Source organism: Phymastichus coffea, unplaced genomic scaffold, assembly GCF_024137745.1.
Source record: "Phymastichus coffea isolate CEN01 unplaced genomic scaffold, Cenicafe_Pcof_1.1 PCOF00061, whole genome shotgun sequence".
Lineage (NCBI taxonomy): Eukaryota > Metazoa > Arthropoda > Insecta > Hymenoptera > Eulophidae > Phymastichus > Phymastichus coffea.
The window spans coordinates 398,866-416,439 of NW_026706872.1; the positions used below are offsets into that span (position 1 = coordinate 398,866).

Consider the following 17,574-nt stretch of genomic DNA (forward strand, 5'->3'; position numbering starts at 1 on the left):
TCGTCGCTCGAAAGTCTCAGTATTACTCCGAAAGCGCGATTGTTGGCTACGTGTCTATACATAAACCTTTCTTGCGATTCTATCGACTCGTTTATTCTGTGTTTTCACGTCATTACATAGGACTGTTCCGAGTTGTTGCGGTCACATGCTCGAAAAGGTAAATGTTTTATTTATTACTCTGATTTGTTCCTCCTGAAATTGTTGCTTCTAAAGTGCGCCTAACAAACGAAACTTGTATTCATTAACGCACGGGAGTGCGAGTGAACTTATCTCTCTTTCTCACACGCGCACACTCTCTCTTTCGAAAGGTAAACACACGTAGAAATTTAGCTTTCGCTCTCAGCACCAAATATAATTACCAAGTCGGCGCACATATAAACAATCGCTGTCAGCATGATTTTAATGTCCGAGCGTGTAAAATGTTTGCTTGGCCCTCGAAAGAGAAAACGAGAAAGAAGAATGCGAAAGGCGCGATCCTGACGCGAGTTGGCGCAGTGCGCGCAAGATATCTTTGAGAGGAGCCCGCGAGCGACAGCCGAGGCAAATCCCTTAGTACTTGGGTACTTAGTGTGCAGTTCTCTCTCTCTCTCTCTCTCGCTCTCTCCGTGTACGCACCAACTTTGCCCGCAGTGGAAAAGGAGAGACTCGAGAGATGCACCGTGGACGCGCGGGCACGACGGCGGATGCTCTTTATGCTTTTATTAATTAATGCCGCTCGCTCGGCCGACCTGCCGGACCAGCGACTACGACGAAGCTCTTGAGCGATAAACCGCAGCCGAGGCACAAGCTTTTCTAATGAGCTCGTTCGCATCTTTTATCGGAATTAAATTTTCATCAGTTTGCATGTCATAAAGTCCGCGCAGCTGTTTCCATCGCTTGCAGGGATTAATTAATCAACGCTCGCGCGTCAACGACACACGACATTCCCCGGCAAGTCCATTGTAAATACAACGACGCAAAGTTAAGCAGTCGAGCTGCCAGAGAATAACTACATCCAGAGAATGAGCGAGTAGTGAAGCTGCACCAGTGGCACCATCTAGCCACTGCGGCTTGCACTTGCCGCTCGGCTATGCACGATGCAGCAGTGGCACACGACCGCAACTGCACGCGCAAAAACCTGCTCTTATACAGCTTCAAATTAAACGCTATATTTCGCTTGCGTAAATTTTCGCAATTATCTTCCACTTTTGCAACTCGCTCTCTCGCTCGCTTGGGTGCGAGCATTAATTACTAAACCTCGTCGACGACGCGTTTGGCTTATTTCGCTGTGCTGCGCGCTCAAAAATCCCAGCAAGCTACTTGCCCTGGGTTTATTAATATTCCTTTTTCACCGAGGCATGTGTTTACCTTTTTGTCAGCTTCAAATATCAAAATGTTCATTTGCACGCAGAGCCTTTCAACTGATATTAAAGTTTGCAAATGAATTGGTGGCTTACGGAAAATCCCAAGAAATCTTTCCAGTGATAGTGCGCATCGTGCGAATCGTGCGAATCGTGCGAATCGGCTCCCGTCCAAAAGTAACATATAACGGCGCGAATAAAAGAAGTGTCGGTGCAATCGATTAGACACCCAACCAAGCAAAAATACATAGCTAGTGATCTGAGCGGCGTCTCATGCGCAAGGAAATCGCCGCGCATATTCTCTCACGTTCACAGTGTGTATCGCTCGGCAATAAGTATTGCCGACGTGGCGGCAACATGAATAATTCAATAATTCTTATCGTTGCGGGAAAGCAGGATTTGGCGGGTGGCATACAGGCAGCAAAACGTGCGTTTTATTGCATCCCTCCCTCGACTCCGCCGCATCTCACGCGGAGAGGGAGAAGAGAGAAATAGCTGACGAAGTTCTCACTTGACAGCGGATAAGTGGCTGCTGTCGAGTGTATCCGCGAAACTCTGCGATCATCCATCCACGCTCCACGAGCTTCAACTCCCTCGTTGCACACGCACACAGACAGTCGCGCCTATAAATTTCAACCCTATGGCTAAACCGCGTCGCCGTCGTCGTCCTCGTCGTTGCGTTTGTATCACACACTAGTTTAAAAGCACGGCGTATGTAAAACGCTCGCGCGCTCGACCAATTGAGAGACTTGTCAGCGAAAAGCTGCTGCTGCTGCTGCTGCTGCTGCTGCTGCTGCTGCTGCCTTGCGATTCTGCCTCCGGCCGAGTTGTGTGATCGCGTATTAACGTCGCTGAGAATTGACGACCATCCACCAATTTTTTACGTTACGTTACGGTATTTGTCACCATGCGATGCTGCGCTGTGTGTTGCATTCGACAATCTCCACGCGAATTATCTACCGCTTTTCGATAAACTCCGACCCTTTCACTCTTATTCCTGAGCTAAATTATAGGGAGCATCGGTTGTGTGTGCGCAAATAAACAGACGAATTGTCAATATGGATTGATACTAGAAAGCTGTATTAGTCAAAATAACCCAATGCACGCATTGACCTCAGAACGATCATTAGTAGCCTGGCGGTGGACGCTCTTGTATTATTGACAATCATTACGATTGTAACACGCACATAATCGATGGATTGTTAGTCTCAAACTTTCAAATTCTTCACGATTTTTCGGCAACTTGTAAACGTCTCTAAAACCAGTTTACACAGAGCATTGCCTGATGCGAACTGAAAAATACATCTATTAATCTTAAAGCTTTTCAATCGTCTTAGTAAAACTCCATCAATTACCTATAAATAAACTGATTTAAATGCTGTCGAGCAGAAAGTAACTCGATTCGAACAGCTATTGCTATTAGAAAATTGTCTTCATTAGAATATTAATTGACGGTTTAACGTACCAGCTGAAATTTTATTTCGAGCCTTGAAACTACGTTGTCAAATTAAATAATGAACAAAAAAAGATGCGCGACAGAGTAGATTTACGCGTGCGCAAGGGCGAGGTGGTGTGGCGTTGCTCGTAATATTTTGCAGATAAGGCAGCTTTCTCGCACCCTCCTGGCGCTACGCGCTGTGAGAGCGAGAGAGTCATCTTATCAGGTCGTTTCCGGTCCAGCGAGCCGGAAATGCGTAATAGAGAAAGAAAAGAAGTCATGCCGCACGCGGCTAATTTTGCGATCACGCTTACGCTCTTTTTCTTTCTCTGCCACGTGTACGTGTGTTTTGTTTTATTTTTTCGCACTTTCGAAAAAGCTCGCCGCGGCACTTTTAAGAGGCCGAATGGGTTTTGCCTTATCGCCTTACCACCAATGTCAAAATCACTGTCGTAGTATTTTGATCTTCGAAACTAAGCCGTCAAATATTCAAGTATATAAATAAGCTGTCTCGGCTATTGTTCTCTTATTGTTCTTTTCTTGGTTGCCAAATTTTTTTCACGATAATTGCGCCAAATAATGTCGATGGCTGCTACTGCCAGCGTATAGCGGCATCGTTTGGTTTAAAATCAACAGAAGTATAAACAAGAGAGCAATTCCGTTGAGGCATTAATTATTGCATGGGCAACTTATTTGACGGCTTTTATCGCACTTTGAAATTAATGAGACCGAAAAGCCGAGCCCCGCGCCAAAAATGGATTCGCAGCAATGAATCTATCATAGCCTATGAGGCGATCTTCTTGAACCGGATTTCTTTTTGTTTTCGCTCACCGAACAACATTGGTGTGTCAATGCATTCTTTATATCTACGTGAATTGACTGTTTATCAAGTAAGTATTATGAACGCTTTTTTTCAGGTTGATTGAAAATAGGGAGCTAATCATAGTTAGTTCAGCGTTTACATAATTGGTCGCCCTGATAAGGGCCCATTGGTATAAGATGGATATTTAATAAATTTACCACCGAAACTGCACGACCTTGATGTTGATTTTTTAATTCTAGAAGTATTTGAAGCTTCTAGTTTTCGGTTTCGTAATACCTCGTGGATATACGAACGAAGAATTTGGTTTAAAACATTTCTGTAAATCCACGAGACGTTTGCTAGCTCTGGCTTGATGCTTCCTTTTCGGACCGTTGGCAAACTTCTTGCTACAATGACCACAGTAGCTTCATTGATTTGACTAACTAAAGTCAAGTCTATTATTATTATTATAGAATACCGGAAAGTTTTCGTAATGTTTTAATTGGCTAAACCGCAGGTGTGATAAATTTAGTTCCTAACTAAAAAACAGTTGTATCCTGAAAAAAAAATTAATTTGTTGATTGAATGAGGAAACTTTCCGTGAAATATAATATTTCTTTTTAATCATAACCTCAAATACCTTGATTCTGATTTTTTGTCTGACTGGTTAAACAAAAGATATTTGCGAGATTGCATGTTTTGCGTTTGTTAGGAGATTTCCTTTATTCTTGAACTTTTTGCTGTAGTTCGGTAATTCTGGTTCGCAGGTCAAGGCTGCGTACAGCAGCCCCAATCTATGAACCACATCATCTGGTGGTATGGTGATGAAACTAATTACGGTTTATATGATGCATATGTTAGATTACATTTAGATTTCTACTCTCGTTCGTAAAAATTTTAATTAATGTCCAAATTGAAATATTTACACGGGAGACGAACCCACTTTAATGTTGCTTCGGTACCAACATTTTTGCAAATTAAAGTTAAGTATAACTAAATATTTAACTATGTTTATTAATCAATAATGAATTTAAAATACATTCATCCAACAAATAGTCCGCATTTATTTGCTTGAAGAGGAAGTTAATATTTTGTGTTTCTCTAAAAGTTTTCTTTTATTTTGTTCTATATGCGTTGACACCTGGCAGCTTTATCATTTTATAGTTATTATTCACTCACAAGCCTTGTCTACGCTGCATTATATTCATAGAGTTTGTACGTTACTTATTTAATCATATCCTCAATATTTTATAATTTATTATTAGAATTAGTTACTCTTACAATTATTTCACATTTATTTTTAAGTTTTCACGTTACTACGTTTTATTTATCAGATAAATCTTCATTAGAATGCGAAATATATCAAATGTCGACACCGTCCGATTAACGTACAATTTTAGATACAGATTTTCTTAATTTACAAAGTTTTCGAATGTCTTATTTTCCTTTCCGAGTTCTTTTCATTATTGCTCGCAGACTCACAGTCACGCTTAACACATGGCAGTTTATGGCTTTTTGAACGTCAACATGAACCTACAGTTTTTCTAGCATACGCCTCGAATACAGTCGACACTTGATAGCAGTATATCCGTTTGTGTTCTAAAGACAAAGTAATTGATCGAAAGAATCATCGTAGAAAGAAATCTTCCAAGCATTTCATTATTACATTTAATCCTCGATGAAGCATAATTACAATAACAATATTTGTATTCGAAAATTGTCTTTTGCGGATTAATTTAGAGGAAGACGTACATAATTCGTAAAGTTATACGTATAAAACTTATTCTATATAAAATTATGTACTCTACTAAAAATAATATTGCATATTATTATTATGTATAATTTTACATAATAGTTTATAAGTAATCTTAAGAGAATGCCCTACCTCGTGTAATCGACTTTCTTCGGTCCTGATTTTCTCTTAAAATATGCAACGAAGAGCATTTATAGTTAGCCACGTAAGTTATATAATTAGTAAATGCAGGGAAGACGGTAGCCGCGTAAAAAGTTATATTTTCAACAAAAGTCAGATCAATAATTAACAATTTAAAGACTTTTTTCAGATATTGGAATAATAATTATTCACTTACAGAAATTTTATTACAAACGACAAATTACAGTTAGAACAATGATAAAAAAAGAGCAAAAACAGTATGTTACGCTACTTGAGAGGAATGTAGGTTATTTTTGTGGCGGATATAGTAAAGTTTGTTCCTCCGTGCTTCTATCTGGCGTATATGATTTTTCACTCTCCGTATAATGTCGGTGTATTAGGTTCATTCTTCATTTATATGAATTTATTATTTATCTTGCAGATATGAACGCTTTTCTTTCAGGTTGAGAATAACAAACGAACCATAGTAGTTTCTCGTTAGATTGTTTGATGACACTGAAAAGGGCCAATTATAATAATTTAAAAGTGCGCCAAAACCAAAATCCGACCTTGACGATTATTTATTTGGTCCAGCAACATCTACATCTTCGATCTTTTTATTCCGTAACCTGTGGCGGATGTTAAAAATAAGGCTTTTTTCTAAAATCATCCTTCGGAGATCCCTTTGGCGTTTGATGGTTGGCTTGGTTTTTTATATTTTTGCTGATAAGATCGTCAGAGCTGGCCATTGTGACAACCTCGCTTAACTGATGTCGAAACTCGAGATAGCTGTCCTTTATACACCTGCGGAAATCATAAGTATATCTTACTCCTTTCACGTATTTATGCAAAAAGAGCACGCTCATCTTCACATATCCTGGTTGGAGCGAATTTGCCATTAAGTAGAGTGAAGCGTGTTGGAATGGATGGACCTTACCGAAGAAGCTCCATCTTTGTACACCTAAAACCATCGCTACCAGAAGAGCCAGCCTATTTTTTTGAGACTCCGTGTGCGAGAACTTGATTTACGCAGACTTAAAAAAACACGCTTGGTTCCAATCTCGTTTCGCACAGAGAGTGTCAAAACAGACTATTTTGTAGCAGTTTTTAATCACGAAAAACATGTAAAATTGAATTACGTATGACATATAGTGTCTACCTCAACTCATTTTTAAAAGCAGACAGTCAAGTATTGAAATCATATTATTATTATTATATAAATAATTGATTACATTGAGTATCACTTTAACTGTGCAAATCAAAATTGTTTTGTCAATGAGTACAGATTATTTTCAACTCTCAAAACAAATTTACACCGTAGATGATCAAAAGTGCAAGTACACTGATTGTTATTTTATGTATTTTAGTCGCATAGTTTATCATTGGAGTGTTTATTAAAAGTGCTTACTTTCTTTAAAAACCAGGCATGGCTACTATTTATTTTTAACGGACAATATTATTGATCTGACTTTCGGTATAGAAAAAAAAATACATTTCTTTTATGAGTCGTCCCTACTCTTGCTGCATTTGCTAACAATAAAGTACGCCGTTAACTATAAGTGCTCTTTATTAGGTGTTTTATTTAGGAGAAAATAGGGTTCGGTAAAAAAGTCAATATAACAGAGCTAAGATGCTCCCTTAAAATATTACATATAATTTCGAGTTCTGAAGAATTCGACAAAATATCATATAAAGCGTGTATGCTGTTGCTATAGCAACAAAGGGTAGAGCCAAACAGTTGTTTTGGGTATAAAATGTTGCAAATTGGATAATACCCCAAATGGTACGTAGTATTTCGAGATTTTATGTATAATATCTTGAAAAAATTATAGATTATTCTAATGTTATGTAGAAATGTTGTCTCATCCTGTACACTTAGCGTGGATTGGATGTCGTGAAATCTTTAAAAAAATTGACATGGCGTTGAATTTCAGCCAGGTACAGAAATGGTACAAAAATTTGACATCGGGGGTTTTTCTCGACTTGCATTCTTTATGCCCATCTGCAATGTCGATTTTGTCGGCAAAGAAGAAATTTTCTAGACAAGTAACCAATAATTAATAATAGTCATAAGTATTCGGAATCTTCTGAAATATGTTCCAAATTTAAATCTCTTTTTTGAGAATGTAAAATTTTCAATATTTTATACTTTTATTATAATGTGACACGTTAATTTATTTCTGAGATTTGTATCTCAAGTGTCGTAAAAGTTTTTGCTAAAAAAAATCATGTGTGCGAATAATTTCGACATTTCTTCCCCGATGTCAAATTTTTGCACCTAGTCAGAATTCGACGCCACACCAATTTTTTAAAAGATTCCACGATAATCAACCCACGTCGAGTGAACATTGTATAAAATACAATAATTTTCATATATAACCCTGCGCATAATGCCAGTCAAAATTTTTTTGCATGACTTTCTTCTTTACTGGCTCTGAGAGGATAAAAAGAGGAACAGCTGCAAAAGTTCCATTGCATAGTAGTTTACTACTAATATACTACTGTTTGCTTTAAGATCGTATTGCGTTATTGTAAGACTTTGCCTGACAACATTCAAAGTATCACCGAGCCCGCTATCTGTCGTTAGGCTCAACCCGCGCACTCGCTCAGAGAGATGAAGGAGACTTTCAAATGTAAGCTTGATACGCTTTGTATATCGTTCTATAACTCTCGACTCCACAAAAAAAATTGTCTCTTGCATACAAGCTACAGTGACTTAAACCCTACGTACTAAAAACTATTATTTAACAGTTGGACTAGAAAGATTTTCTGTGAAGATATTACAGGAGTGTGTAAATAAAACGACTTCTTATACACACTCATGAGATAAATGTCAATTGTTTTGTTTGAAAGAACGATTTTTTGCTATAAAACTACATCGATTGCTGCTTCAAACATTTGTTAAATTCCGTTATTTAGTTTACTAAATTCTATGAAAAAAAAATCGCAATTCATTTCGCGCTTTAAGGAAACACAGCTTCAATTCAAGTGACAACAATTTAATTGTATTATGATTACAGACATACTCCAAAGAATTTAAGATTCGGAAAGGATATCGCTTATCCCTAAATTTGCCATTTGCTGAAGTCTGCCATAGATAACCTCTGCACAAATATTCATCGAAGTCACCAAATTTTCTTTGTGTTTTGTATATATTTGGTATTTTTAATGGTATAACTAAACATTTGTATTATACATGAGTTGATTCGATACATATTAACGTTAATAGAAACAATTTTTTTAGGGTGGAAAAATTTTGTCATAATGTTATAAAAAACAGAAACCGAATCAAGAAGTTTTCTATCAACAACTTTCAATAAAAATGGTAGACTGTCGATTCAAACTTAAATTGAGAAAGTCACCATCGTCTTACAGTGCTCTGCATTCAAAAGCTACAATCGACTCATTAGACGATGATTGTTTAATTCATATTTTCGAGTTCCTTTCCATTGCAGACAGAGTGAAAATTGAGAGAGGTTAATATCGCATTTGAATAATATTTACGAAATTGAACGAACTTATAATTATGTAAATTTCACATTTAAGTATGCAAACGTTGGCAAACAATCAGTATGGAATCGTGGCGTCAGTGTCGGATACTGAGCCCAGACAAGGTTTCATGGGGACTCAAAAAGGGAAATGGAAATTTAGTCATGGATGCGAAAGCCATTTACAATGTGCTAACAAGATGCGGATTTTATCTGAAATATCTTGAATTCTTCGGCTACCTTGACGAATTGGTAACGTTAGGAAATAAGATTGGATCGATGTGCCCAAATCTTGAAACTATTTATTTGTGTGGAGTCTCAAGTCTTAGTATACAAAACTTATCTGAATATTGTACTAATATCAAAGAATTAGGATTGAGGGATATTTTTGAAACATTCGACAATGAACTATCGTTTCTATTTGAAAAAAATAAGAACCTGACGAAGATGACATTTTATTCTATATGTGGTATATCGAACGGAAAATTTTTCCTTAATTTACCTTTTGAATCATTGAAAACACTCAGTATATTTAACTGTGATTTTTCTTCATTTTACGTTAATCAAGTAAGTTAATATGTGCTATAATGTTGTTATGTTGATGTAGTTTTTTCAACCAATTTATATATTTGTAGGGGATTAGAAAATTAAAAAATTTATCCGAACTATCATTTGATTACTGTGAAAATTTTGATGATGACTCGATGGAAGCTATTTGCAATTTGACAAATTTGAAAGAGATTCACATGGGTATTTTTCCAGGAAAAATAAGATCATGCAAATATATGACGAGGTTGAATAATCTAATAAGCATAGAACTATCATCAAGTGATCTCGTCAACAACGAACTTATCCTTGCTCTGTGTAAGAATTGTCGTCTGTTGTCAGATGTCAATATCAGTGGTAAATATTCAATAATTTAATTCTTTCTTTATATAAAGTAATAGTTAATTTTATAAATACAGCGTATTTCGCTATCTTTTCTTTTGCAGAGAGCAGAGTAACCGATGAGGGTGTTCATTGTTTAACATCACTGCCATACCTTCAGCGCCTAAATATTAATCACCTGAAGATTCACGATGAAGCTGTGCATCCTATGCCAAATTTGAAACAATTTGAATGTTTTATGTGTCAAGAATTGTCGGATAAATGTTTCAGTATGCTTTTAGATACTTCAAAAAATCTCGAGTTACTTAACGTTGGTTGCTGTAATGTTACCAATTCAACTGTGAAAAAAGCTGTTGATGTGACTAAGTTGAGAATGAATAACGTTATTCTGTATATGTATATTTGGGGAACCAAAATTAAATTTGACGAAATAACTGAAACGTCGCCACTGCTAAGACTCCTTCGCTTGAAAAGGGACATTAAGGCCAAAAATTACTTATAACTTATAAGTTCATTCTTGTAATATATTCTATAAATTTTATATTTCATTTGTGAAAAAATTGTAACTATCATTTTAACCTCGTACTTCATTCATAAATTTTAATCACTTTGTGTAATTATATAATAAAAATGATTGATAATTGATATAATTACTATTAAAAATACTATTACTAATTCTATTGTTCCATTTAAAAATTATTGCGCGTTAGCCTTAACTTATTAAAATTAAAATTATGTTTTTTGTTTACTTTTCAGATTTACAATGAGTAGAAAATCAGCAGAGTATGCTTTTATTTATAATCCAGTAGATTATTATCTGCGTGTCTCTTCAGTTGATGTATTAAACAATGACTGTTTGCTGCATATTTTTCAATTATTGCCAATCGTAGACAGAGTTAGATCAGAAAGAGGTATCACACATTAAAACTTTCATATTTATGTTTATAAAAGTAAATATATTAATTATTTATTACTGGCAATTGATAGTTTGCAAACGTTGGCAACTTCTGATGCAAGAGTCGTGGCGTGATTTCAAAGACTTGAATTTTGAAAATGAGTGCTGGGGATTCAGTAATAAAAATGCCGTTCTTAAAGTAAACAGTCGCATTCTAAAAAAAGTGTTAAAACGGTGTGGTCAGTATATCAAAAACATCGAATTTCCCGAGCTCAATAATAGATTGGGTCCTCATATTATGAAGTTAATAGCTAAATTTTGTGCAAATGTTGAAAATATCTTTGCCACTGAATTGGAAGTTTCATCATGGAGTATCAGAGCATTGTCTGAAAATTGTCACAAAATCATTGTATTTTACATTGGTAACTGCTCAGATGAATGTGATGATGAACTCGGAAATCTTTTCAAGGAAAATAAAGGATTAAAAGAAATCTATATTCACAGTAATTTAACTGTTACTGGAAAATGTTTGTCCCAGCTGAATACAGAATCAATTGAAACAATTTGCTTTGATAATTGTCCTTACATATCTCTCAAATATTTTAGTGTAGGTGATTTCTTTCACACACTCACTTTTTTTTAATTAACAGTGATTCTTTTAATTCTTTTTGCAGGTGGTTAAGGAGTGTAAAAATTTGAAAGAAATTGTTGTTGAGCATTTTCACGATTCAAACGACAGAGCCATTGAAAACATCTGCGAATGCTCAGAAAGCTTGAAACACTTAACTCTAGCCTTATGCCCATTCTACACAAAACCTTTAAATAATTTAACAAAGCTTATCAATCTTGAAATCCTTGATCTTCTATCAAACGGATCTGTTGACGACGAGTTGCTCGTTGCGATTGGAGCTCATTGCAAACAATTACGCAAAGTCGACATCAGCTGTGAGTCATTCATTATTAAAACCATGAGTTATTTGATATGATTCTAAAACTTAACAATAACTTAACAATATTTTTTTAGATTGTGGCGCAGTTACCGATGTTGGTGTTTCGAGTATTATGTCATTGCCAAATCTTGTGTGCTTATCCTTTGAAGAGTGTAACAATGTCACCGATCAAGTTTTCCATTGTATGCCGAATCTCAAGCACTTGGATTGTAGTAACTGTTCCAACTTGAAGGATGCTGGGCTCATACGACTAATAGAGACGTGTGAAAAACTGGAACATTTGTATCTCAATTGCTGTAAGAGTTTGACAAATGAGTTTTTAATTGGAGCTATCAAAGCCACTAAGAATCGAAAGAATAAGGTAATTTTGAAGTGTTACTTGAGCTACACGGCTGTAGTACTGAGTGGAGTTGATGATACGTCGAAACTTTTACAAGTAGTTCCTAAAATCGTTATTACTCCATATAATCTGTGACTTGTTATTCTGTTACTAGCTTAAACATTTTGTATTTTATACAATCGGAGAAAAATTCTTTTAAATTATGATTATCAAAAAATGTTTGATGTGTCGTGGTAATTTTGTTGTTGTTGAAATCATCGTCAATTTTTAAATGAATTTAAGAATTAAATATATTTATGCGCTGCCAGTTATGATCGCGAATTTTGCAAAGTTGAATGTTAATAATTAGCAATATTTCATTATGCGACTTTAAATAAATAACAGCGTTCAAGTCTGAAAGTTACTATTTTGAAAAACAAATCAGCCCAACAATCACTTCTCAAAAAGAAACAATCACAATGAAACTCTATTCCCAACGTTTTCTTCCTTCGCTATCTCTTCGCCTAATCGGCACTTGATGTTTTGCTCTCGCATACACGCGTATTTCATGGGCCGCAGGCTATAAAAAAAGAGCCTCGTCTGAAAGGAAGTGTCTAGCCAGCAGCAATAGCAGAGGGATCGCAAAGAAGACGCCCTTCTCCGTTAGCGTTCGACAATGTTCTCCGTCATAGAATTTACTCGGCATTGTCTCGCAACGTACAGCAGATCACGCGCGGCCGCCTATGCCAAAAAGCTGACTAACACTGCGGGCTCGTGCAACGAATTCAGGTGTGCGCAGAGCACCAATCAAGTGTATTGCAGACTTTGGCCTAGGTTTCAACGCTTTTCTGATACTCTCGATGCGACTTACTCTCATTTCGCGAACGGGTGTGTCTCTTTATTGTGGGCATACGTTTTTCGTACATCTATAGTTGTCAGTTTATGTATTTTTTTAGTTCTTCATCGTCTTTATAAAATCTAGGTTAATTATGAATTTTAAGCGAGTATTTAATAAACTAATAATTTGCGTCTCTATAAAACGAAGTCCACTCACGTAACACTAAAAACAAGAAGCAAAACAATTGCAAAGCCAATGAATACACGAAAGATAGCTAAAGTCTCAAAAATTAGGAGTCTTGTAAAAGAATAAGAAGAGAAAGGGGTATGCAGGCGGCCAAGGAAGTAAAGCTTTGAAGCTGGAAACTTTAGAGCGGCGTGGATTCGGTACTTGATAAGAGTCTCAAGTAGGCGCAAGACAGACAGAGAGAGAGAGGGAGAGAGAGAGGGGAAAAAGATGCGGCTATATGTTAGAGAGCGCGTGTGTGAGTATCGAGTCTAGCCGCTCGGTTGCTTACTCCCATGCGCAATAAAAGAGGAAAAAGAAAAGGTAAGAGAGTGAGAGAGAGCGAGAAAGACAAAGAGGCCGAGTGTGCTGCATAAGCTTATTAAAGCTCGCGTACTGCAGTAGACTGTGTCTTGTGATGGAGGGGGTGGCGCGTCGAAATCGGCCGTGCCAGAGTAAGGCAGCAGCAGCAGTAGCAGCAGCACAGCAGCAGCGGCAGCAGCAGCGGCAGCAGCAGCGGCAACAGCAGCAGCAGCAGCAGCGGCGGCAGCAGCAGCGGCGGCAGCAGCAGCGGCGGCAGCAGCGGCAGCAGCAGCAGCGGCGGCAGCAGCGGCAGCAGCAGCGCAGCAGCAGCGCAGCAGCAGCAGCAGCAGCAGCAGCAGCAGAGCTCTCCGCTCTCGAGAGACAATGAGGCCGCGCGAGTGCCTCTTCACTATTGCCAACTCAGGCCCTTTAGCCCTCGGCGGCAGCGAGGGCGGCAGCGCTTTTTTCAACGCTTCCCCACCTCTCCCCCATCTCTCCCTTTCCTGCTACTGCGGCCAACTAACAGCACACCTTCACTGATTTTCTACGACGCGACCCCCTTCTCGCCATGAGTAGCAAGACACGGCTTTGTGTAATTTCTATCTTGCGCCTCGCGAGCCAGCTATGTTACCGTGTGCGGCCTGGTTTTTCGTTACAGCAAGGCTTCACCTCGCTTACTCTCTATGCTTTGATAACTAAGCTTCGTTTTCTTCATCATTTTATTTTTTATTATGATGCTCGAGATCAACGTCACGCTAATTACAATTTGTTTTATTTACTTGTTCAAAACTACATCACAGACACTATTGCAACTATCAAGTCCTCAAATGTCATAAATACCTTATTTGGAGGGTTGGTACATATAAATGTATATAAATAAATTTGAAAAAAATATAAAACAAGGTTGCAATTAAGTTTTTTTTCAATGTTTGGGTAAGTTCGAAAAAATAAAATTTTTTTCGAATCCACAATTTTTGACAGGCAGCGGTCTATATAAATTTGACAGATTTTTTAGCCGTTCAACTACTCAAATAAAGTTTTGTGATTTCATAACTTAGCGGCATCGAGTCTATTAAAATGATTAAGTAAGAAACCGCACGAACCTTAATATCGCCCTTTTTTATCGCATACTCTATCTAATTACATTATTTTTTTGTTATATTTAACACTGACTCCAAACAATATCTCATTAAATGCGTCTAAATTGTATATAACAGTTGCCCTTTTCAAAACTATTTAAAAATGATGAGCTATGCAGGTGCAGTGTTTAATTTAGCACTGTAGGAGAAAAAGAAAAGATAGCGCATTCCAGCAAATATTTTCACATGACAGTGCGACGCGTAAAGAGGAAATTGTTGGCGTTCCGGAAACCCAGTTACTCCGGCTCGAAAATAGACTTATCGGATCGGCCCCAACAATAGATATCTACATTGGAAATAATATGTGCTCCTCTGACTCGCTCGCGCCCGAGCCAAGTTGACTGTGTCAAGCAATTTTGTCTTCGGGTTGGGTTCATAAAACAGCGTACGTGAGAACCTTTCGTTCTTGTTCTAATTGTTGATCTCCAGAAAGTTCTCTGGGCGATAGGAACATTGTTACGTTAACTCATTGTAAAAGATCGGTCGGATGAAAAAAAATTGGGATGGTGCACGTGACTACCGGGACGTGCCGAAACGCGTATTTAGGATAGTAAAAGGAAAGCATCGAAGAGTAAGCGAGGGGCGATAACTCTAATGACGTGCTCTCTACCTTTGCGCGTCTACCTGAGGAGACGACCAATCCGTGCTCAGGTCTTTGGCTCAGCAGAGAAACTTTAAATTTTCGCACGAGATGATCATTCTCGTGTGAACAAACAGATCGACATGTTAATAGCGAGCGAAGGTGTGCGAACCAAGCGATTGTACCAAAAAGAGCACTGTTGACGCGAACCTCTGACGACTCATGAATGTGCGAATACAGCAATGCGTTCGTGGCATTTCTCTGACAATGAGATTGCACTTGTCTCACTACGGAGAAGCTTGTTTCTGCTTTTCGGACACTTTTCGGTTGGGTTGTCTCGGGGCCGGGCCGTTCGGCGATAGGGCAATACGAATGAGGTCAGCGAAAAACATTAAATTCGGGGAAGCGGCCTAACGGGCAACGCCGCCATTCCGCCATTCTGACGAGCGGCGGAATGGACAGCCGATGAAAAGCGCAAAGGACAACACGTATAGTATAAATATTTAATATTCATTACTTACATATAAGCGTATAATACATTTGTCTGCTTTGTTATATTGCAGAACTAAAGGATTACAGTAATATATAGTTCGAGCATTGTTTTGCTGATTAAACAGCCACAACCATAAAGGAAGTTCTACACATTGTTACCCGTATGATCTATCTGCTATAAAGATATTAGACAAGATAGGCAAATATAATAAGAGGTGTTAGCGATATTAACAACTTACACTTTTTAACTATATTTGTTTAAAATCTACCTTCAGCGAAAATAAATAATGTCTTAAACAAACAATTTTTTTAGTATAATATTGCATCAATAAATCGTTCTTTCAAACGAAAACGATTGGCGTTCATATTGCGGGAATATATGTGGCACACTACGAAGGCAACCAGATTACCTTGTCGGTTGTTCCGAGGATGTCGACCTTTGGTCCATCGTTGCTAAGTGTTGTACACTCGATCAGATTCCGCCTTGTCGAGCATCATATTTACGATGACCTTCAAATGGCTAGCGGCTTCGTGAATAGTGTTATTAATTGTTTATTTTTCATATTTCTACCAATCGACCCTTTTCTAGGCTACCGCATGAGTCGATAAGAATAAAATTTATTCTTTTTTGCAATCTCGCTGAAAATTGTTACGGTAGGCCTTTTCTCCGCTCAGTATAAAACATATTGATTAGATTCTTATATGGTCTACAGATTTTCAGCAAAAAACGTTCTTTCAAACCAACAAATTGAGATTTTTCTTGTGATGGTGTATATATATAGCCATCCCGCTTGCACGCTGGTACAATTTATCGCAATTTGTAGCCTCGCGAGTTGTCCACTATAAATATTAAAATTTTTTCATAAAATAGTTCAATTCCAACCACAAAACTGTCGACCATTAGGAATATTTCTGTGGGTAGACCTATGACCGCGGAATCAAGCCCCACCACAAAACTGTCAACCTATCAGAGAAAAGAGCAGCTTAGTGCCTGTTATTTGATTAAGCAGAACTTTCCTTAATCCGTTTCTCCTAGTCGGAATTAACTGCATTCGGCAGAAGGAGAGCCTAGCAAGATCGCTCGCAGGAGTGCATTGGCAGCTAATGTAGAAGCTCCCGCCTATCATTACAAATCTTCGAAACTAGTCTTCGTTGTACGAGCTTGCCTACGATGACACACACACACACACACACACACACCAAGACGGCAGCCAGGCTGGCTAGTCGGTTGCTTCGGCTACTTCAAGGATGCCGACCTTTGCGCCATCGATGCTAAGCGTTGCACACCCGAACAAATTCTATCTTGCCGTGCATCATGCCTGAGAGGACCGTCAAATGGTTAGACGCTTTCGTGGATAGTGCTATTGAAGACGTTGCCGTGTTTCCTAAATTTATGCAGCTGTTATATTAGTTAGAAAACGAGATTAGAAAAATAAACATTTTTACAAATAAACTCATTGTCGCTTATTTCATTTTCTTTAGAGAACAAAATAAATAATAGAGGAAAGCGTGTTATTTCAAAAAATTATATCTCAAGCCGCTTTAAATTAATTTATATTACTTCTATCACAGTTCCTGTTGTCGATAACGATACGCTACTATAAGAGCCTATATTAAACATCGCATTTTCATCATCGAAAATTCCGGTTCCTATATGTGTCGAACATATGCCAAAAAAAATCGTGCGAGTTCTAAATAATCTTAACTTTAATATTTTACGTTTTTATCAATTTTATTATTATTTGTTAAAACAGGGCAACGTCATTAATTGTTTAATTTCAATATTTCTACTGATCAGCCCTTTTCTGGGCCACTGCATGACTCATTACAAATACAATTTATTATTATTTTCTAAAAGGTTTTATGGCGAATCTTGTCTTCGTCCATTATAAGATGTATATATTAGATCATATGGTCTATAGATTTTCAGGAAAAAATCGGTCTTTCAAACCAACAAATCGGCGTTCATCTTGCAAGGGTGAAGGATGTAGCCGTCTTGCTTGT

The 17,574-nt window shown here is 37.6% G+C and overlaps 1 protein-coding gene across 2 annotated transcripts; it reads left to right on the top strand.

The window, feature by feature from the left end:
- Positions 1-12,406, top strand: LOC131666802 (F-box/LRR-repeat protein 20-like). Of its 2 annotated transcripts, XM_058939733.1 has the most exons (6): positions 1-157; positions 8,474-8,624; positions 8,698-8,929; positions 9,000-9,508; positions 9,577-9,844; positions 9,934-10,463. In XM_058939733.1, exons 3-6 carry the CDS (start codon positions 8,776-8,778, stop codon positions 10,329-10,331), a joined length of 1,329 nt encoding a protein of 442 aa, XP_058795716.1. In that variant the 5' UTR covers positions 1-157; positions 8,474-8,624; positions 8,698-8,775; the 3' UTR covers positions 10,332-10,463. The 2 variants fall into 2 exon arrangements, with proteins under 2 accessions (XP_058795716.1, XP_058795715.1); XM_058939732.1 differs by lacking the exons at positions 8,474-8,624; positions 8,698-8,929; positions 9,000-9,508; positions 9,577-9,844; positions 9,934-10,463 and adding exons at positions 10,586-10,740; positions 10,817-11,331; positions 11,399-11,669; positions 11,749-12,406.
- Positions 12,407-17,574: the final 5,168 nt, after the last annotated feature.

Coding starts and splice junctions, on each gene's coding strand:
- LOC131666802 (XM_058939732.1), top strand. CDS start 10,593: ATGAGTAGAAAATCAGCAGAGTATGCTTTTATTTATAATCCAGTAGAT. Junction 10,741..10,816: donor CAGAGTTAGATCAGAAAGAG/GTATCACACATT, acceptor GGCAATTGATAG/TTTGCAAACGTTGGCAACTT. Junction 11,332..11,398: donor TATCTCTCAAATATTTTAGT/GTAGGTGATTTC, acceptor TTCTTTTTGCAG/GTGGTTAAGGAGTGTAAAAA.